This window comes from Hyaena hyaena, unplaced genomic scaffold (assembly GCF_003009895.1).
Source record: "Hyaena hyaena isolate Hyena2069 unplaced genomic scaffold, ASM300989v1 scaffold_434, whole genome shotgun sequence".
In the NCBI taxonomy this organism is placed as follows: domain Eukaryota; kingdom Metazoa; phylum Chordata; class Mammalia; order Carnivora; family Hyaenidae; genus Hyaena; species Hyaena hyaena.
The window spans coordinates 1,599,850-1,621,789 of NW_024081069.1; the positions used below are offsets into that span (position 1 = coordinate 1,599,850).

The 21,940-nt window shown below is 38.6% G+C and overlaps 1 protein-coding gene across 1 annotated transcript in view; it reads left to right on the plus strand.

Annotated features, from left to right (window-relative positions):
* The window catches only part of IQCG (IQ motif containing G), a gene marked incomplete at its 3' end in the record, with an annotated part of 39,447 nt that overhangs the window by 6,672 nt on the left and 10,835 nt on the right, over positions 1–21,940 (plus strand). Inside the window, exons 4-6 of the mRNA XM_039253034.1 lie at positions 5,265–5,500; positions 9,508–9,636; positions 17,530–17,611. Coding sequence (XP_039108965.1) covers positions 5,265–5,500; positions 9,508–9,636; positions 17,530–17,611 — 447 coding nt within the window. The remainder of the gene's footprint in view (positions 1–5,264; positions 5,501–9,507; positions 9,637–17,529; positions 17,612–21,940) is intronic.

Genomic DNA, 21,940 nt, shown 5'->3' on the forward strand with positions numbered 1-21,940 from the left:
GTGTGTGTGTGTGTGTGTGTGTGTTTTAATTTTTTTTTTTTTTTAAGTAATCTCCACACCCAATGCGGGACTCAAACTCATAGCCATGAGGTCAAGAGTTGCATGCTCCACTGATTGAGCTAGCCAGGTTCCCCTAAAGTGTAATAGAGTTTTAGCTAAGTGATCCACATAGTCCCTTCCAATGCTAACATTCTGTGAGTTTCAGGTTAGTTTTAAAACAACATTAACAGGCTTAGCTATAGAGAACATTGAGGGTTGATGGAAGGAGGTGGGCATGGGGATGGGCTAAATGGATAATGGGCATTAAGGAGGGCACTTTGTGTTGAGCACTGTATGTTATATGTAAGTGGTGAATCACTAAATTCTATACCTGAAACCAGTTTTACCATATGTTAACTAACTAGAATTAAAAAAAAAAAAAAAAAAAAAAAACTTGGAAAAAAATTACATTAATGAGATCAGGAATTTTGTAACAAATTAATTTTTTATCAATTTATGAAAGGCAAAGAGATCAAAAACCCAAGAACTAAGCCTTTCAATGCATTTAGAATAAGAGTCTAATTCATACATTAAGCTAGATAATAAATAGTAAAGATTCTAGGGTTTCCTTCTTATTTATTGTCTCCTTCAGTGACAATCAAAAATAAAAAGATAGTTAACAAGATAAAACCTTATGAGACTTATCAGTGATATTCTCAGGCTAATAAAAGGTAATTTGCCTTCATAGAAACTCAAGAGAGAATGAAAAACCCAAATCTATGAACAATTCAGCAGCAGTCACTACTTCACTAATTAAAGAACAAAATTTTTGCACTATTTTATTCTGATTTGTGATAGTGATCTTCACCCGCAAAATTTTCTGACTTAACAGAGGCCCCTGCTTGTGATTTTATGGTAGTGTACTCTTATCTTGATTGATAGAAGCTTAACAGCTCTTTTGTCATTATAAGTTAGTTCTACAACTTTATGAAATTAAATTATGAATCTCTTAAGATAATTCTTTTACTTCATAATAGTACTTCTAGCTCATTAATTTTACAATGTCATTGCCCTGTAAGGGCATAGGATTATATTTTAAGTCCTTAGTATATACATGGATGTTTTCTTTCTCCAAAGGCTTCATATTGTTTAGCCTTTCCAACAACCTTGGGATGAAAGATTAGTTAGCATTATCACTCTTTTATAGACATTTTTATAGCTAAGGACATCTCCAAATAGATTTTAATTTGTAAAAGCATGAAGTAGCATAATGAAAAATACACTAATGTATCAGATTCTACCAAAAGTGGGAGTAAGTGGACCAAAATTTGGGAAGAGCTTTCCTGCAGGGATATTGTTTCTCTTACCTTTTCCCTTAGAGTCTAATACCCTACCTTGTACATAGTGTGTGCTATATATAAATATTTTTTAGCGAATGAACTAAAATAATTAGCTAGTTCCCTTAAATTCTCTCTTTTAAGGGAAAATTCATATTTATTTGTAGTAATCAGTAAATCAGGCTTCTTGACACATTTGCTTCCTTTTCCAGATGCACAAGCATAAAGGTAAAGGAAAAACAGGGAAATAGAAAAACAGAGCCTCCTAGGCCTTATGCTGTCCCCTTCCCTACCCTTCCCTACCTAGGTAAAATCTAAAAGAATAACCACCCTTCAGGGTTTCCTTACGTCTAGGTAAGTTTCAGTTCAATTGTTAAAACACTACACTTCTATTCTCTTTGTAGCCAAATTAATTTTAATTTAAAAGACATTTTAAAAACTTAATTCTTATTTAAGGTGGCATTTTGTTTTGTACTTGCTTATAAATGTTTTCCTCAGATCTGAATCTTTGCTTATTGTTGATGTAAAGAGAAATGTCGTTGAGTCTGTGTTTATTAACCATTCATGGATAGTTTTTAACATTTCTGGGCTAGTTGAAGTTTAGCTAAGGAAGACCTAGGCTTTGGTGTCAGTGTGAAAATAAACTTTTCTTCTGTGTGTAGGACAGCATGAGAATTTAAGTAATCATAACAAATGCACGACTCACTAAGTTCTGTGTCCTGTTCTAAATGCTTTATGTATATTAATTTATTTAATCCTTTTAATAACCCTATGAGGGCAGGTACTATTATCTCTATTTTACCAATGGGAAAATGGAGGCCTAGAGATATTAAATAGTTCTTAATTTAATATGGTTTAGTAAGAAATAAAGCCAGGATTCAAATAAGGAAGTTTGGTTTCAGAGTTTTTAGGCATAATCACTATGTTATATGGCCTCTCAAAAGCTAAAGCTTTTAGCCACAGATTACGTAGGAATCATCAGTTAAAAGACATATGCTATTCCCATGGTTCATGCCTACCCTTTAGTGTTCAATTTGGGTCTGAAAAATAAATTATTTTGGCCTTTTCCTAAATGACTTTAAAATCTATACCACACTACTAATTATACCAACTTATACTCTTTGATATGATTTTCCTTTTATTCTTTATATTTGAAATTCATATGTTCAATGAGCATTTTGAGTCTCCCATACCTAATGAAACTAGGCAATGAAACTATTAAAGATGGCCACATTTATTATCCAATCTTATTCTCCAAAGAATTATTTATTTTATTTTACTTTATTTTTTAATTATTTATTTTTGAGAGTGTCGGAGGCCACGCCGGCTCCGACAGGTCCAGGGGTCCCTGAAGGATGAACGGTGTCGGCGAAAGAGAGTGAGAGAGCCCCGAGATTCTTTCTGATCACCAGGCAGGCATCTCTGTCCTGTCGGTTTTTTGTGTCTTTATTTAAAGGTTCAGCAACAACATGAAGTCAGAGAAAGGAATTTCTACAATGGGAGGCCTTTTGCGATAACAAGTTTTTGATATTTTGCAGAATTATCTCAGTCATAGTGAATTTACAACCAAGGATGCTCTTAGTGATCAACAGGATAATATATAGGTTAGGTTGTATATAGATAAGCTAGGAGTCATTCTGTCTGGCTCTCAAGAGGATGAATGTTTCTGAATTGGTTTGTGTGTGGAAGCCATCATGGGGGCCCTAAATGTGTCCATCTTTGCACCTGGGTTTATGTTTTAGCTACTCTTATCTATCCTCATCCCAGTTGCCAGTGTAAGGGAGGGTGTTTGTGGAATGTAGGCCTTGAGGAAGGGACTGCCATACATCACCAATTAGTAAGTTATGTTCTGTACTTATCTGTACCTTAAGTATAAATTAGGCTCTTCTGATATGGGGCCAGGCTCAATAGTAACTATTGTGTTCTTAACCTCCTTTATTATCTAAGTCTTGGATCTGCAATGCCCATAGGAAGAGCCTTTTGACAATCGCCCATAGAGCTTTCATCTAAAGTCTCTTTTGTAAAGGCAGGAATATGCTTTTCCTTATGAGGTATTTGTATTCAGAATATGGGTCTGATATGGAATATTGGGAGGCCTAGTCAATACCAGCAGGCTCATTTCCACCATGAGCCAGTAGTAGCAAAAGGAGATATTAGTCTTCATTTCTCATGGCAGAAGCTGTGCAAACATTGCCATTTCCTTGCTGTGACTGCCATCCAGAGAGGCCGGTGCGGCTCCCAGCATGAGAGAGAAAGAGAGAGAGCAAAAATGGGGAGGGACAGAGAAAGAAAGAGATGCAGAATCCAAAGCAGGCTCCAGGCTCTGAGCTGTCAGCACAGAGCCCCATGTGGGGCTTGAACTCCCAAACTGTGAGATCATGACCTGACTTGAAGTCAGATGCTTAACTGACTGAATCACCTAGGTGCCTACAAAAGAATTGAATTTATTAAAATATTTGATTATTTAAAATTTTTTTAATGTTTATTTATTTTTTGAGAGGGGGGAGGGGCAGAGAGAGAGGGAAACACAGAATTTGAAGCAGACTCCAGGCTTTGAGCTGTCAGCACAGAGCCCGATGCAGGGCCTGAACCCACAAACTGAGATCATGTCCTGAGCTAACGTTGGACACTTAACCCACTGAATCACCCAGGTGCCCCTGTTTGTCTATTTTTAATGTTTATTTATTTTTGAGACCGAGAGATCGTGAGCAGGGGAGGAGCAGAGAGAGAGGGAGACAGAGAATCCCAAGCGGTCTCTGCATTGTCTAGAGCCCAACATGGAGCTTGAACTCAAGAACCATGAGATCATGATTTGTGCCGTAATCAAGAGTAGTATCTTAACAGACTGAGCTACCCAGGCACCCCTATTTATTTATTTATATTTGAGAGAGAGAGAGAGCAAGTGGGAGGGGCAGCAAGAGAGGGAGAGAGAGAAAATCTCAAGTTGACTTCTTGCTGTCAGTACAGAGTCTGACATGGGGCTCAATTTCATGAACAGTGAGATCATCACCTAAATCAAAATCAAGAGTCGGAGGCTTAACTGACTGAGCCACTCAGGTTGCCCTGTTTCAGAAAGATTTTGAGGTGCACCAAAATCTCTAACTGTCCCTTCTCTCACAGAATTTACAATCTGATGGAGACATTTATACAAATAATTACAATATGGTAAATGTCTGCTAATGGAGATGTTTCACAAATAACTTTTCCTTTGATCATAGTTTTAAAGCTTACCTGGTGGTACACTGAGGAAAGACAGAAAAGGAATATTGTCGGGGCGCCTGGGTGGCTTAGTCGGTTAAGCGTCCGACTTTCACTTAGGTCATGATCTCGCGGTTCGTGGGTTCGAGCCCCGTGTCGGGCTCTGTGCTGACTGCCAACTCAGAGCCTGGAGCCTGTTTCAGTCTGTGACTCCCTCTCTCTCTCTCTGACCTTCCCCTGCTCACGCTGTCTCTCTCTCTCTCCTAGAAATAAATAAAACATTAAAAAAAAAAAAAAGAAAAGAAAAGGAATATTGTCGGGGCGCCTGGGTGGCTTAGTCGGTTAAGCGTCCGACTTTCACTTAGGTCATGATCTCGCGGTTCGTGGGTTCGAGCCCCGTGTCGGGCTCTGTGCTGACTGCCAACTCAGAGCCTGGAGCCTATTTCAGAGTCTGTGACTCCCTCTCTCTCTCTCTGACCTTCCCCTGCTCACGCTGTCTCTCTCTCTCTCCTAGAAATAAATAAAACATTAAAAAAAAAAAAAAGAAAAGAAAAGGAATATTGTCTAGAGGCAGGAAAGCACAAAATAGCAGGACGTGGTTTGTGTGGCTGAAGAAAAGGGTAATTTTCTTGTGTGTTGAATACAAGTGGCCGAAAATGAGGTTGAAAAATGTAGGCAGAGGCCCTGTATAGCATTGTTTCTTTACTCTTAAAAATCTGTATTACATAAAACACTATTTCTTGTTTTTAGAAAAAAAATAAAGAAGTTAATTTTGAAGGAAAGAACTTAGAAAAACTTTCAGATGCCCCCAAAACCTCGAAAATGTCCAGTCCATTCTTACCTAAAGAAGAAACCAAGTTGCCAGAAATCGGACAAGGAAGCCAATTGGCTGACGAATTTAACAAAATGCAAGATCTTGTCTTCAAAAAACCTACAAGACAGACCATAATGTCTACAGAGACACTGAAAAAAATTCAGGTGGATAGGTAAGGAAGGAGATCATATTTGGAAATGTAATAGTGTATTTATTATGGATGAAAAATGGACGCAAGGGTGACTGACTGCTGTCTTCTCTTATGAATTGGTCATTATATGCAAAGCTACTACTGATAATGGGATTAGCTAAAGACTGCCCAGAGGAAATGTAGTACAATTGAAAGAATGGTGGCTATATGATCATGGGCAAGTTGTTGAGCCTTTGTTTCCAGTTTTTATATTTATTTTATTTATTTTTTTATATTTAGAGAAGGAGAGTGAGAGTGGGGAAGAGGGACAGAGGGGGAGAGACAATCTTAAGCAGGCTCCCCACTCCAAGCAGAGTCCAACTCAGGGATCAATCTCTAACTGTGATATGAAATCAAGAGTGGGAACTTAACCAGCTGAGCCACCCAGGTGCCCAGAGAATTTCTTAAAAGTAGTCTCAGTTTCCATTGTCTCAGTATTCAGTTTTTTGTTGTCAACTGGCTTGCTGACAAGCCTGTTAAGTTTAATAGTATAATACTATTATAAAAGCATAATATGGGGTGCCTGGGTTGCTCAGTTTGTTGATCATCCGATTTCAGCTCAGGTCATGATCCCATTGTTCTTGAGTTTGAGCCCCATGTTGGGCTCTGTGCTGACAGCTCAGAGCCTGGACTCAGCTTCAGATTCTATGTCTCCCTCTTTCTCTGCCCCTCCCCTGCTCACGCTCTGTCTCTGTCTCTCTCTCAAAAATAAATAAACATTAAAAAATTTTTTAATAAAATAAAAAATAAAAGAGGATGTAATGTGATAAGTATTGTTGGTAAATGAATGCTTAGAGCAATTATCCAGGGCCACTAGCCAAATGCAGCCTGTGGTCTGTTTTTGAAAATAAATTTTATTGGAATATAGCATTGCTCATTTGGTTACATATTGTCTATTGTTTTCATACTACAACAGCAGAATTGAGTAGTTGCAACAGAGAATTTATGGCTTGCAAAAAAAAATTTATTTTATTTATATTTATTTATTTTATTTTATTTTATTTATTTATATTTATTTATTTGTCCTTTTATAGGAAAACCTTTCAATCCCTCCATCAGAGGGGTAATGTTTCTTGTCTTTATTTTCTTTCATAGTTTATTGTCAAGTTGGTTTCCATGTAACACCCAGTGCTCATCCCAACACGTGCCTTCCTCCATGCCCATCACCCCCCTTCCCCTCTCCCCCACTCCCATCAGCCCTCAGTTTGTTCTCAGTATTCAAGAGTCTCTCATGGTTTGCCTCCCTCCCTCTCCCCAACTGTTTTTCCCCTTCTTCTCCCCCATGGTCCTCCGTTAAGTTCCTCCTAATCCACCTGTACGTGCAAACATATAATATCTGTCCTTCTCTGCCTGACTTATTTCGTTCAGCATAACACCCTCAAGTTCCATCCACGTTGCTACACTTGGCCAGATTTCATTCTTTCTCATTGCCATGCGGTATTCCATTGTATAGATAAACCACATCTTCTTGATCCATTCGTCAGTAGATAAACACTTAGGCTCTTTCCATGTATTGGCTATTGTTGAGAGTGCTGCTATGAACATTGGGGTCCATGTGCCCCTATGCATCAGCACTCCTGTGTCCTTTGGGTAAATTCCTAGCAGTGCTATTGCTGGGTCATAGGGGAGTTCTAGTGTTAATTTTTTGAGGAACCTCCACACTGTTTTCCAGGGGTGGCTGCACCAGTTTCCATTCCCACCAACAGTGTAGGAGGGTGTGCATTTCTCTACATCCTCGCCAGCATCTAGAGTCCCTGTTTGTTCATTAATGTTTCTTGTTAAAATCAATCTGGCTCGGATTTGTATACATGACAGAAAGGTATCCAGCTTATAAACACCCAGTCTTGTTAATGTCCTTTTCAGTCTCCATGTGATGGCTTATATCTTTTCAATTGTTTTTTTTTACTTTGGTGTAGTAACTTTTTTCTTAGTATAGTTTTTGAATCTTTTTCTTTGAACTGTTGTTAATAAATTATTATGTAAAATAGTGAGTGTAACTCTTGCTGACTCTATATCAAAACATTAAATAGCAGTTTTTAAAATTCTCTACCCATGAGAATATTATAAACAACAATGGACTAGGAGTCAGGAAACCTGAATTATATGGTTATACTTCTTTCTCAAATTAGTTATGTGAACTTAGGCAAGGTATTTAAACTTCCTGAGCCTGGGTTTACTCATCTCTAAAATGTGAGGGTTTTATTAGCTCTTTAAAAAATTTTTTGAATTATTTATTTATTTTTGAGAGAGAGAGATGAGGCACCCAGGTCTCTGTTGGTTGAGCGTCTGACTTCGGCCTAGGTCATGATCTCATGTCTCATGGGTTCAAACCCCACATTGGGCTCTGTGCTGATGGCTCAGCTTTGGAGTCTGTGTCTCTCCTCCCTTCCCCCATTCACATTCTGTCTCTCTCCCTCTCTCTCAAAAATAAACAAACATTAAAAAAAATAAAATAAATAATAAAATATAAAACGCAGCAAAATATAATTTTGAGGGAGAAGACAGAGAAGAGAGCAAGCAGGGAAGGGGCAAAGAGAGGGGGACAGAGGATCCAAAGTGGGCTCTGTGCTGACAGGCTGACAGCAGCAAGCCGATGGGTGGCTTGAATTCACAAACTGTGAGATCATGACCTGAGCCAAAGTTAGATGTTCAACTGACTGAGCCACCCAGGTACCCCCAAATGCAGAAGAATATAAATAATGAAATAATGAATACTTAAATGTGTGTAAACACCAAATCTTAACATTTTACCATGATTGCTTTAGCATTTTTTTCTTAAGAATTTATTTTATTTTATTTTAAAGGTTTATTTCTGAGAGATAGAAAAAAAAGAGAGAGAAAGAGAGAGAAAAACGGGCACAAGTGGGGGAGGAGCAGAGATAGAGGGGGACAGAAAATCCAAAGTGGGCTGTGGGCAGACAGCAGCAAGCCCAATGTGAGGATCGAACTCACGTACCACAGGATCTTGACCTGAGCTGAAGACAAATGCTCAACAGACCAACAGGCACCCGTGTTTGAAGCCTCAGATGCTAGTCTCCCTCACTCTTCCCCCAAAGATGAACTCTATTCTGATTACGGTGTTTATTATTCTGTTATGTATTGTGATACTTTCATTAGGTATGTATGTGGTTTATTTAAACAGTACATATAGTTTTAAATGATTTTTTTTTTAATGTTTATGTTTGAGAGAGAGAGAGCGCATGTGAGCCAGCAGGGGAGGAGCAGAGAGAGGGGAACAGAGGATCCTAAGTGGATTCCACATTGTCAGCTCAGGCGCCACATGAACATGTGAACTGAGATCATACCCTGAGTTGAAGTTGAATGCTTAACAGCCTGAGCCACCCAGGCACCCCTAGTTTTACATGTTTTTAAATATTGTATAAATAATATCATACTGTACATTCAATGTTTGTTAGTACTTGGTATGTAAACTTGATCCGGTTAAGGAAGTTCTCTTATATTTCTAGTTTGCTAAGAGTTTTTGATGTTTATTTTTAAATGAATGGGTATTGATTTTTGCCAAATGCCTTTTCTGCCATCTCTTGTGATAGTCATGCTTTTTTTTCTCCTTTTGCCTTTGTTTATGTGATGAATTCTAGTAATAGACTTTCTTCTTGGTTTATTTATTTTTGAGAGAAAGCATGAGCGGGGGAGAGGCAGAGAGAGAGGAAAAGAGAGACCATCCCAAGCAGGCTCCACATTGTTAGCCTGGAGCCCGAAACAGGGCTCTATGTGGGGCCCAATGTGGGGCTTGAACCCATGAACTGTGAGATCATGACCTGAACCTAAGTTGGATGCTTAACTGACTGAGCCACCCAGGCGCTGCTCCATTAATAGACTTCCTAATGTTAAACTATTCTTGCATTCCAGGAATAATTCCAACTTAGTTCTGATTTTCATTCCAGATCTTAATTTGTGTGACTTCTGTAACCCTTTGTAAACATAAGAAAATTTATCTCATTAACTCATCTTTCTTGTTTCTCTTATAGGCAGTTTTTCAGTGATGTAATTACGGAAACCATGCAGGAGCTGCAGCAGTCAGGCACTTTCACCAGTCTCCTGGAAGCTTTGGGCAAAGAGAGGGAAAACAAAATGCATTTCTATGATAGTATTGCCAGGTCTGAGTAGTATCAGATTTATTTGCTATACTGTATTTTAAAGTGCTATAAAACTTTTTTTTAAATTTTTATTTATTTCTAGGAGAGAGAGAGGGACAGCGTGAGCAGGGGAGGGTCAGAGAGAGAGGGAGACACAGACTCTGAAATAGGCTCCAGGCTCTGAGCTGGCAGTCAGCACAGAGCCCGATGTGGGGCTCGAACCCACGAACTGCGAGATCATGACCTGAGCCGAAGTCAGACGCTTAAACGACTAAGCCACCCAGGAGCCCGCCACCCAGGCACCCCTTAAAGTGCTATAAAATTTTCACCAGAAGTCCTTGATTTCTAAAGCAAATCAAATTTGGGGCCTTCCAGGGAAGATAAATAGAACTCAGAAATTATGGTTCTAATCTTGGGACAATAATTAATATTTCTGGGCTTCAGTTATGTGTATCTACAATATGTCAATAATATTCTTCCATTACAAACTGAGGGTTGATGGGGGGAGATGGGAAGGGGAGTGATGGGCATGGAGGAAGGCACTTGTTGAGCTGAACACTGGGTGTTATATGGAAAACAACTTGACAATAAACTATGAAAGAACAAAAAAGAATATTCTTCCTATTATACAGTAATCTTTCTTTTTTTAAAATTTTAATTCAAGTTAGTTAACATATAGTATTCTATTAGTTTTAGGTGCACAGTATAGTGATTCAACAATTCCACAGTCATCCTGTGCTGATCATAACAAGTGCACTCCTTAATTTCTCTCACCTATTTCATCTATCCCCCCCACCTCCCTTCTGGTAACCATCAGTTTGTTCTCTATACTTAAGAATCTGCTTCTTGGTTTGTCTCTTTCTCCCCGTCTCTCTCTCTTTTTTTTTTTCCTTTGGTGGTTTTTTGTGTTTCTTAAATTCCACATAAGTGAAATCGTATGATATTTGTCTTTCTCTGACTGACTTGTTTTGTTTAGTAGTATACTCTCTAGCTCCAATGGCAAGATTTCATTATTTTTATGGCCAAATAATATTCCCTTGTATATATACCACATCTTATCTGTTTATTTATCAATGGGCACTTGGCTTACTTCCATATCTTGGCTATTGTAAATAATGCTGCTATAAACATAAGGGTGCATGTATCCCTTCTGAATTAGTGTTTTTGTGATCTTTGGGTAAATACCCAGTACTACCATTACTGGATCATAGTGTAGTTCTATTTTTAACCTCTATACAGTTTTCCACAATGGCTGCATCAGTTCACATTCCCACCAGCAGTTCAAGAGGGTTTCTTTTTCTCCACATCCTTGGCCAACACCTGTTGTTTCTTGCGTTGTTGATTTCAGCCATTATGACAGGTATGAAGCGATATCTCATCGTAGTTTTGATTTGCGTTTCCTTGATGTTAAGTGTTATGAACATCTTTTCATGTGTCTATTGGCCATCTCATGTCTTCTTCTGAAAATGTTTGTTCATGTCTTCTGCCCATTTTTTAACTGGATTATTTGGGTTTTGGGTGATGAGTTTTTACAAGTTCTTTTTATATTTTGGGTACCAGCCCTTTATTGGATATGTCATTTGCAAATATATTTTCCCATTCTGTAGGTTACCTTTTGGTTTTGTTGATTGATCAAATTTTGCTTTTTGTTTCCCTTGCCTCAGGGGACCTATCTAGGAAAAGTTGCTACAGCCAGTGTCAGAGAAGTTACTGTCTATGTTTTCTGTGTGCTCTTCTAGGATTTTTCTGGTCTCACATTTAAGTCTTTAATCCAGTTTGAATTTATTTTTGTAGATAGTGTAAGAAAGTGAGCAAATTTATTTCTTTTGCATGTTTCTGTCCAGTTTTCCCAAGGCCATTTGTTGACGAGACTGTCCTTTTTCCATTGGGTTTTCTTTTCTGCTTTGTCAAAGATTGACTGACCAAATAATTTTGGGTTTATTTCTGGGTTTTCTATGCTGTTTCATTGATCTGTGTATCTAGTTTTGTGCCACTACCATACTGTTTTGATTACTATAGCTTTGTAATATAACTTCAAGTCCAGAATTGTGATGCCTGCCGCTTTGCTTTTCTTTTTCAAGATTTCTTTGGCTATTTGGAGTCTCTTGTGATTCCAGAAAAATGTTAAGATTGTTTATTCTGGTTCTGTGAAAAATGCTGCTAGCATTTTGATAAGGATTGCATTAAATATGTAGATTGTTTTGGGAAATATAGACACTTTCACAGTATTTATTCTTCCAATTATGAGCATAGTATGTCTCCATTTCTTGGTGTCGTCTTCAATTTATTTCATCAGTGTTTTATACTTTTCAGAGAACAGATCCTTCACCTCTTTGGTTAGGTGTATTCCTAGGCATCTCATTATTTGGGGTTCACTTGTAAATGGGATTGTTTTCTTAATTTCTGTTTCTGTTACTTCATTATTGGTGTATGGAAATGCAACAGATTTCTGTACATCAATTTTTTTTTAATTTTTTTTTTTATGTTTTATTTATTTCTGAGAGAGAGAGAAAGACACAGCATGAGCAGGGGAGGGTCAGAGAGAGAGGGAGACACAGAATCTGAAAACTTTTTTTCAGCTCCAGGCTCTGGGCTGGCAGTCAGCACAGAGCCCGATGTGGGGCTTGAACCCACGAACCGCGAGATCATGACCTAAGCCGAAGTTGGACACTTAACCGACTGAGCCACCCAGGTGCCCCTCTGTACATCAATTTTGTATCCTGCCACTTTATTAAATTTGTTTATCAGTTTTAGCAGTTTTTCGGTGTAGTCTTTTGGTTTTTCTGTATAGTACCTGTCATCTGCAAATAGTGAGTTTTACTTCTTCCTTACTGATTTGGATGCCTTTACAGCAATCTTTGAATTCACTGAAAAAACCTGAACAACAGCAGGTGATAATAATAAAAAGCATGCCAATGGAAGTTTTCTTTTCTAGACCCTTTCAACTAATTCCAAAGAGTTTCATACCTTTAGAAATTGAGCACAATCAGATGATTTTAGGACCAAGATAAAATTCTTCTTGGAGCGCCTGGGTGGCTCAGTCAGTTAAGCATCTGACTTCGGCTCAAGTCATGATCTCACGGTTTGTTGGTTCGAGCCCCGCTTCGGGCTCTGTGCTGACAGCTAGCTCAGAGCCTAGAGCCTGTTTCAGATTCTGTGTCTCCCTCTCTCTCTGACCTTCCTCTGCTTATGCTGTGTGTGTGTGTGTCTCTCTTTCAGAAATAAATTTTAAAAAAATTAAAAAAATTCTTCTTATATGAAGTTTCAGTACTCAGAATGAGAGTTTTTATCTTGTTTGCATAGATGGAATTGTATTTCCTTGAGTTATTTTCTCTTCCTTTTACCTTAGTATTGGTAATAAATTCTGTACTAGGGATTTTCTTTTTTTTTTTTTTTTTTGAGAGAGGGAAGGAGAATGTGCATATAAGCAAGGGAGGAGAGAGAGGGAGAGAAAATCCCAAGCAGGCTCCATGGGGCTTCATCTCCATTGATCCTAAGATCATGATCTGAACTGAAATCAAGGTTGGACACTTAACCTACTGAGCCACCCAGACATCCCTGTACTAAGGATATTTTGACAGTTATATTAATTAACACATGTACAGACTTAAGATAGTTCTTAGCGCATAGTAAGTACCCAATAATAATAACAGCTAGTACTGTAGACTTAACATTGTAAGTACATTGCTGATGGGAGAATGAATTGGTATAATGTTTAAAAATCATTTACTTATGAAAAACAAAAATACATGTACTTAATTTTAATTTTATAATATTCACTATGATATATGTACTATTCCATAATTTATTCAACCATTCCTTGAATTTAACATTTAGGTTGTTTCAAAATTTTTGCTTTAGCAAATGATGTGTCAGTGTTTTTCTTTGTACATAAATATACAACAGCAAATGTCTGATCTATTATTATCCCATGAGGTTCAGTCACTACATGTAGAATTACTGAATCAAAGAGAGTCTATACTTTAATGGATAATATAAATCTGTTTAAAGTATTGTTTACAGAGTTTTAACGTGGGGGAAATGTTTATATCACAATTGTTTTCTTTGTGTATGTGAGAAATGGGGTTGGGGGAGAGAGAGAGATCGTGAGTGGGGGAGGAGCAGAGGGAGAGGGAGAGAGAGAATCCCAAGCAGACTCCACACCCAGCATGGAGCCCAACACGGAGCTCAATCTCAACCATGAGATCATGACCTGAGCTGAAATCAAGAGTTGGATGCTAAACCAACTGAGCCAGCCAGGTACCTCTATGTCACAATTTTAAATAGAAAATGAAAGGCTGGAAATAATATAGTTTTATCATATCTATATAATAAAACTAAAATAATCACATCTATATAATAAAACTTAAAAAAATGCATAGAAAATGAGAACTGGAAGGGCACCTGGCTGGCTCAGTCTGTTAAATGTTAGTCTTTGGTTTGTGAGTTCAAGCCCTGCATTGGGCTCTCTTCTGTCAGCTCGGAACCTGCTTTGGATCCTCTGTCCCGCTCTCACTGCCCCTCCCCTGCCTGTTCTCTCTCTCTCAAAATAAAATAAAGTTAAAGAAAAAAAAAAAGAAAATGAGTACTGGAGGCTCCTGGTTCAGTCAGTATATGTACATATATTCAAAATATTTATTATAAAAAAAAAAAAATATTTATTATAGCATAATGGTAAAAATCTAGAAATAGCATAAATGTCCTTTAATAAAGGAGTTCTCAAATGATTGTTAATTTTAGGAAATAAGAAACATGCAGCTACTAAAAAGAATAAATTAGAGCTCTATGATTGATCTAGAGGAATGTTCTTCATATACAGATAAATGAAAAAAGTTACAGTATTATGTGTGTAATATGACTCTTATTTAAAAAAAAACTCATCCATATATGTAAGAGCATAGAGAAAGATGTGGAAGGAAATATATAAAAAGATTTAACATTGATTACATCATAAGAGTGAATCGGAGGGGAGAAGGGAGATGGCAGATTGTCCATCTTTTCCTGTAAGTGCCTGTTCAGTTTGGAATACTACAGTGTTGCACTTATTACTTGGTAATATCAAAAACAGTTAATCAGGTAAGAAAAATAAAAGGGCATTTGGGTGGCTCTGTCAGTTAAGCATTCAACTTTAGCTAGGGTCATGATCTTGCTGTTTGTGAGTTTGAGCCCCACGATGGGCTCTGTGCTGACAGCTCAGAGCTTGGAGCCTGCTTCAGATTCTGTGTCTCCCTCTCTCTCGATTCCTCTCCACCACCACCCCCCCACTCTGTCTCTCTCTCTCCAAAATAGATAAAGATTTTAAAAAATTCTTTAATTAAAAAAAAGTTAGAAAAACAAAAATGAAATATGTACCACTATTTGGGAGGGAGTAAATAATCTCAATGTAGACAGTTTACCAGTGATTGATTTTACATATGTGATTATATATAATAATTTCTTCTTTTAATATTTCTTCCAATTAGGCATCAATTTAGATTTACTTAAGTTGGAAAATTATATGTAGATTTGGGCAAATCAGTTACATATTGTTTAGTATTTTAACTATTGTATGATTGGCACGTTTATCATCACGTTTTTTTTAATGTTTTATTTATTTTTGAAAGAGAGAGAAAGAGCGTGAGCAGGGGACGGCCAGAGAGAAAGGGAGACACAGAATCCGAAGACAGGCTCCAGAGCCCGACATGGGGGAGCTAACCCATTAACCGTGAGATCATAACCTGAGCCAAAGTCGGACACTCAACCAACTGAGCCACCCAGGCGCTCCCATTTGTCATCACATTTAGTGATGGATATAAGATAGACAAGATACTCTATTTAGTTCCTTTTTTAAAAAAATTTTTTTAAATGTTTTATTTCTGAGAGAGAGAGAGACAGCATGAGCAAGGGAGGGTCAGAGAGAGAGGGAGACACAGAATCTGAAGCAGGCTCCAGGCTCTGAGCTGGCTGTCAGCACAGAGCCCAATGCAGGGCTCGAACCGATGAACCGTGAGATCATGACCTGAGCCGAAGTCAGATGCCTAACCAACTGAGCCACCCAGGTGCCCCTGTTTAGTTCCTTGAATAAGAGCTTTATTGAGATAAAATTTATATACTGTTAAAGAAATTATTTAGACACATGTCAAAATGGGTAATGAAGGCTTTATTCAGGATTATGAGAGAAATTAGGTTTAACTCTGAAGAGGGGGTCAGTGGATGAAAAATTACTAAGAGACATAAAGAGTAGAGGATTCTTACTAAACTAACAGGATTCTTGCTGAAAGCCCGTTAAAGGCTTAGATATAGGGTATGGAATGAGGAATTTGACCAGATATCCAGGGAGATCAGATGTTGAGGGTGGGAGATTCTCTCTAAACTGATTTAGCAGAAGTCTTGCTAAACCAGGTTATGCAGGCTGAAGACAAGGACAGTGGCCAAGGGCAAGACCTCATAGAGAAGAAGGCTCAGAGGAGCCTGATTAGTTTGGTCAAGGAGAGAGTCTTTGTTAATACCAAACATTTATCTTTTCAACGTGTACAATTTTGTGGTGGTGATTTTTGGTATATTCACAGTTATGCAACCGTCACCACTATCTAATTCCAGAACATTCTCATCATTCCAGAAAAGAAAGCCTGTACTCATTAGTACTCACTCTCCATCCCTCTCTTCTCAGCTCCTCTGTTTAGTTTTAAGTGAAGCTTCTCTTCTTGGTAATTATCTTCACTATACAATAAAATCTTACAAAATAATAAGAAAAACACCAGTATATAAAATAGAAAAATGGGTAAAAGACAAGTGTAATGAGTGAGCCCTGGAGAAAGCCCCACGTAGGGCCTGGTATGAAATGATTTTTCCTTCTTCTAGGAGCAGGTGTGAAAGACAAATCTAGACATGCTTAAAGTATGCATTCTACCTGTGAGATGTGTGCATTTCTGCCCCTGAGTAAGAATTAATATCATGTAAAAATCCTCTGCTTAAACTCCTTTTGGTTAGGAATCATTCTCACTTAAAAAAAATTTTTTTTTGTAGGGGCACCTGGGTGGCTCAGTCAGTTAGGCGACCAACTTCAACTCAGGTCACAATCTCACAGTTTGTGGGTTCGAGCCCTGTGTCGGGGTCTGTGCTGACAGCTTGGAGCCTGGAGCCTGCTTCAGATTCTGTGTCTCCCTCCCTCTCAGGCCCTCCCCAACTTGTGCTCTGTCTTTCTCTCTCAAAAATAAATAAACATTAAAAAAACTTTTTTAAAATAAAAAAATAAATTTTTTTTATATGATCTCTATACCCAACATGGGGCTCGAACTCACAACCTCAAGATCAAGAGTTGCGTGCTCTTCTAACCGAGCCAGCCTAGCATCCCATTACTTATTTTTTAATATGTGTCCTACTTCTTTATAATTCAGGGGAGACAGATGCTTTTCACTTATACTCCCTATAGTTGGAGACCTATCTGTAAGACACATTCTCATGTCCATCACAGCCACTTACCTCAGCCCTCTAAGCCACACTTTCCTCCTCTGTAAAATAAGGGGATGATAGAGACTACCTTCTAAGATTATTATGAGGCAAGAATATGGAAGTGTTCAGAATTGAAAGTATTCTTCTTTTTCCCCTTCCTTTTCCTTCTCCTCTTAGCATTTTCTCAGCAGCAGCTATTTTAGATACAACACATAAACCAGAAACATCCTCCTCTGGTTTACTAAAACAAATCACTATCTTGTAAAGTGTTACTAAAAGTGTATTCCATGGACCAGTACCATTAGCAACATCCGAGAGCTTGTTAGAAATGCAAATTCCAGGGCTCCATCCCACACCTACTGAATCAGAATCTCTGAGGTAGAGCCCAGCCCAGGAATCTGTTTTTTAAGATTAGTGTTGATCCTTGTGCACACTAGAGTTTGAGTAGCACCTCTCTAAACAAAGTATTCTTAATCCTTCTAGGGAGGAAAAAGGAAGAAAACAGATAAGATCACTTCAAAAACAGCTACTTAATGTCAAAAGAGAACGGCATGCTGAAATACAGGTAAGAATTACCGGGCCAACACCAAAATTTACTGAGCTGAAACAGCTATATAGAAGCCATCTTTCTTCCCTTCCCTTCCCTTCCCTTCCCTTCCCCTCCCTTCCCTTCCCTTCCCTTCCCTTCCCTTCCCTTGCCCTTCCCTTCCCTTCCCTTCGAAGGTGGGATGTCTGTCTGTATAAACCCTTGAAGTTTCACTACTTCAAAAAACAAGCTCTCCCTTTTACCACAAACCTTGGATCTGTACCTGACCAAATTGTCCCTCCCCCATTTTATATAGGCAAAAGCACACAGGTACACTTGACCAACACTGGCCAGCCACTCAAGTAGACAGGTCAGTTCTGTGTTACTTGTGGACAAAGGCATAGACTATCAGATCCTGTAGGAAACAGGATTTAGGAAACACGATTTCTCCCTCCACCTTGAAAATAAAATACACTTCAGGGAATGCATGAAATAGTTTAGCGGGGGATCCCTAGGAAGATGGTCCATTGTCAGACTCTTCTCCATCAGCCTGTGCATCCAAAATTCTTCCTTAGGTAACATGGATGGCTTTTTATTTTATTTATTTATTTATTTTTAAACAGTCTTTCTTGCTGTAAGAACCCTTATAATGGAGACTAGTCCTTCTCCTGCTAGTGCCTTTTGTGCCACTGGAGTAACACTGTGCTGTTTTGTGTGGGCTTCTCAAATTCTCTTTATGCTGGGAGCTGCACTGGCCTCGCTGGATGACAGTCACAGTGAAGAAACGGTAGCGTTTGCACAGCTCCTGCCATGAGAAACAAAAACTGGTATCTCCTTCTGCTATTACTGACTCATGTTGGAAATGAGGCTGCTGGTATTGACCAGGCCTCACAATATTCCAGATCAGATTGATATTCCCCACACAGATTGTTCATAAGGAAAGGCATATTCCTGCCTTTTCCAAAGAGATTTCAGATGAAAACATTGTGGATGATTGGTAAAAGGCTCTTCCTAAGGGCCTTGCAGATAATAAAGGGACTTTATAATAAAAGGACTTACATAATAAAGGGAGCTTGAGTCTGGCCCTGAGACAAAGAGCCTAATTTAGAGTTAAGGGCCGATATCCACCCCCACCCAATTGTTTCTGCCTGGAGCACTAGCTGCCCCACCTCAAGACATTTGTTATCAAGTATTTGGAGTGACTTATTCTGGCCTTAAATATGCTGATTGCTCCCTGTGGAGGAACCTATTGAGGAATTTCTTTTGTGATTATGGGAGCAAAGGTGTTCTCCTGAAAGACCTGTTTGACCCCTGCTCACAGAGAAGTAACCTCACCCTTTTATGCTAAAAACATTGTCTGGTATGCTAAAGATGCCTTCCTTCCTCATGAGATAAGCATCTAATCACCTACCTCAATCACTATTGATAAAGGTTATGCATTAGTCTTCTACAAATCTATGTTCCGGGTAATTCTTACATATCAAACAAGTTTGTTACCAGAAACCATTGTCTAAGGCAAATGCCACTTCTCTGCCGCCCCCAAACACTTAATGATAAAAAAGTTGAGCCCCAGTCAGAGCGGAGATGCCTGCCTGGTGATCAGAAAGGATCTCGGGGCTCTCTCACTCTCTCCCTCGCCGACACCGTCCATCCTTCAGGGACCCATGGACCTGCCAGAGCCGGCCTCTGACATCTTTATAAATGTACTTCATTAGCGAGTCAGTGCCATTTCTGTCCAGTGACTGCACAACCTGCTCAGTTTCTCTGCTTTTAAAATTTGTAAGCACTTTCAGCACCACGTCTTGGGCTTGTTCTTTCAGGGCCTGATTCTTGGCGTTGACAGGAGAGCTCTCCAAGGCTGCATGGAATGCCCGAAGAATGTCCCCTTGCCGCAGAAGGCTGTCCACCTCGCTAGGGTCTGGGCCTGGCTCACAAGCCATCTTTCTTAAGCAAAGAAAAATTATATATGAGATATTGTTTCCCCTGGGATGCCTTTACTACTGAAAATATAAAGAGAGTAGCTCGAGAGTGGGACAGAATAGGACTCAGGGATACCCTAACGCTCTAGAACCCTTAGTCTGTTCTTACCCCTCCCATCTCACTCAGTCACACCCCCCCACACCCACCCCTTCCCTACAGGATACCTTGTCTCTTGTGTTGCAGTATCCCAGCTGGGAGACTGCAGTCCTAGAAAGGACATTAAGCACGTTATAAAACCTTTTATACACAATGGTTAGGTTTAGTAATGTCATCTGTATTACATTTCAAGTACAGAGTGGATTTAATGAGCTTTTATGGTCATTAGAACCTAATCTTATATCTCATTAACTTCTATAAGAAAATGCATCCCAAGTTTTAAGCAATAGACTTGTAAAACAATGCTTGGACTACAGCCTAGGCAGTTAGAAATTAGTTCTGTTAGGATGACTAACACTATTAGCAGTTTAGAAAGTTACAAAATATGACTTAACAGCAGCTTTTGCCTACCTATTTGGACAAGCTTCAGATCAGGGAAATCTTCATTATTACCTTATATAGAAGTTAGAAGACTTTAAAAAATATATTTTGAAGAACTGTCTAAAAAAGGTCATTAGCCTTTCTTCTAAGACACTATCTTTAGGTTTTCTGAACAAATTGCTTAACATTCTCTCTTCTTTTTAATTTTTCCCCCCTCCCCAACATCCTCTCTTATTTTCCATTTACTAAGTACGAAGTACCTTTGGTAGTGATTTTTACATCATTATTCCTGTTAACCCTCTGCTTATAGCTTACATTAAAATTTTTTTTAATATTTATTATTTTTGAGAGAGTGTGAACAGGGGAGGAGCGGGAGGGGGAGGGTTACACAGAATACGAAGCAGGCTTCAGGCTCTGAGCTGTCAACATAGAGCCCAATGCGGGGCTCCAACTCCCAAACCGTGAGATCATGACCTGAGCTGAAGTCAGATGCTCAATTGACTGAGCCACCCAGGTGCCCCTAAAAAAATGTTTTTAATGTTTATTTAGTTTTGAAAAAGTCAGAGCGTGAGCAGGGGAGGGACAAAGAGAGAGGAAGATGTAGAATCTGAAGCAGGTTCCAGGCTCCAGTCATCAGCACAGAGCCCGACATGGGGCTGGAACCCATGAGACAGACATGAGATATAACCTGAGCCAAAGTCAGATGCTTAACCTACTGAGCCACCCAGCTGCCCCTGTAGCTTACATTTTTTGAGAAACATTTTTCTTTTCTAGAGAGCTTCACAAAACCTGTATATGCTTAGGTTTTCTCTCTAATGAAAGATTTTTTTCAGAGGTTTCTTAGCTTTTCCCCCTAAACAACTCTCCCATTATTTAAAAACTCCTCTTGCATTTCTTGACTATAAAAATGAAAGATATTTATGTGAATTTCCTTTTAAGCATCCAAATCAGACAGTATCAAAAGAAATCTCTGGCTTGGCACTCTGCTAGTTAACTCCCCTATGTTACAATTACAACCACTTTTTTTTCTCTTTCTTTGAACACTTTTTGATGAAATAGAATTTTTCAGGCAACATCTATACTTGCTTGTGAAATTTATCCTCTTGGTGATATATTAGTCATTACACTCAAATAAAGTAAAACTAAAGCAGAATATCACTCATATATTTTGATCATCAACAAAGGAATGAACCGGGACTAGAAGATCCAAGGAAAACCTTGGAGCAAAAAAGCTATCAAGATGGAATCTAGTTAAATCCCTAGAATTACTTAAAAACCAGTGATCAAGTCCAAGTTGGAAAATAAGAAGACAGTTAGAAATACATGAATACTAGAAACCTATGGGTCAAAAAATTATGCCAGCATTTAGGATGGTAGGTTTGTGTATTTGAAAGTGTGAATGGTGGTCACTAGAATGTGCGAGATCAATTGCCTTAGATAGAAAGCTTCCTGTTGGGTCCCCAGGCAAAAAGAAAATCACAAAAGAAAAAAAAAAAAAAACCAGGTTGCTATCAGACTTTTTAACAGCAGCATACAAAGCCAGATAACAGTGGAGCTGCATTTTCATGAAGCTAATAGGGGAAAAAAGAAAGAACCAAGATCAATATATAAAAATCAGTTTATCTGTTTCATATATTGGCAGCAGATACACATATACATAATTTGTATATGTATGCAAATATATAATAGCATAAAAATATCAATGAATAGGGGCACCTGGATAGCACAGCTGGTTAAATGTCTGACTTCAGCTCAGGTCATGATTTTGAGGTTCATTCAGGAGTTCAAGCCCCACATTGGGCTCCACACTTTCAGTTTGGATTCTGTCTCTCCCTCTCTTTCTCTTTACCCCTCTACCACTTGCACATGCTTGTTTTCTCTGTCTCAAAACAAATAAATAAACTTTAAAAA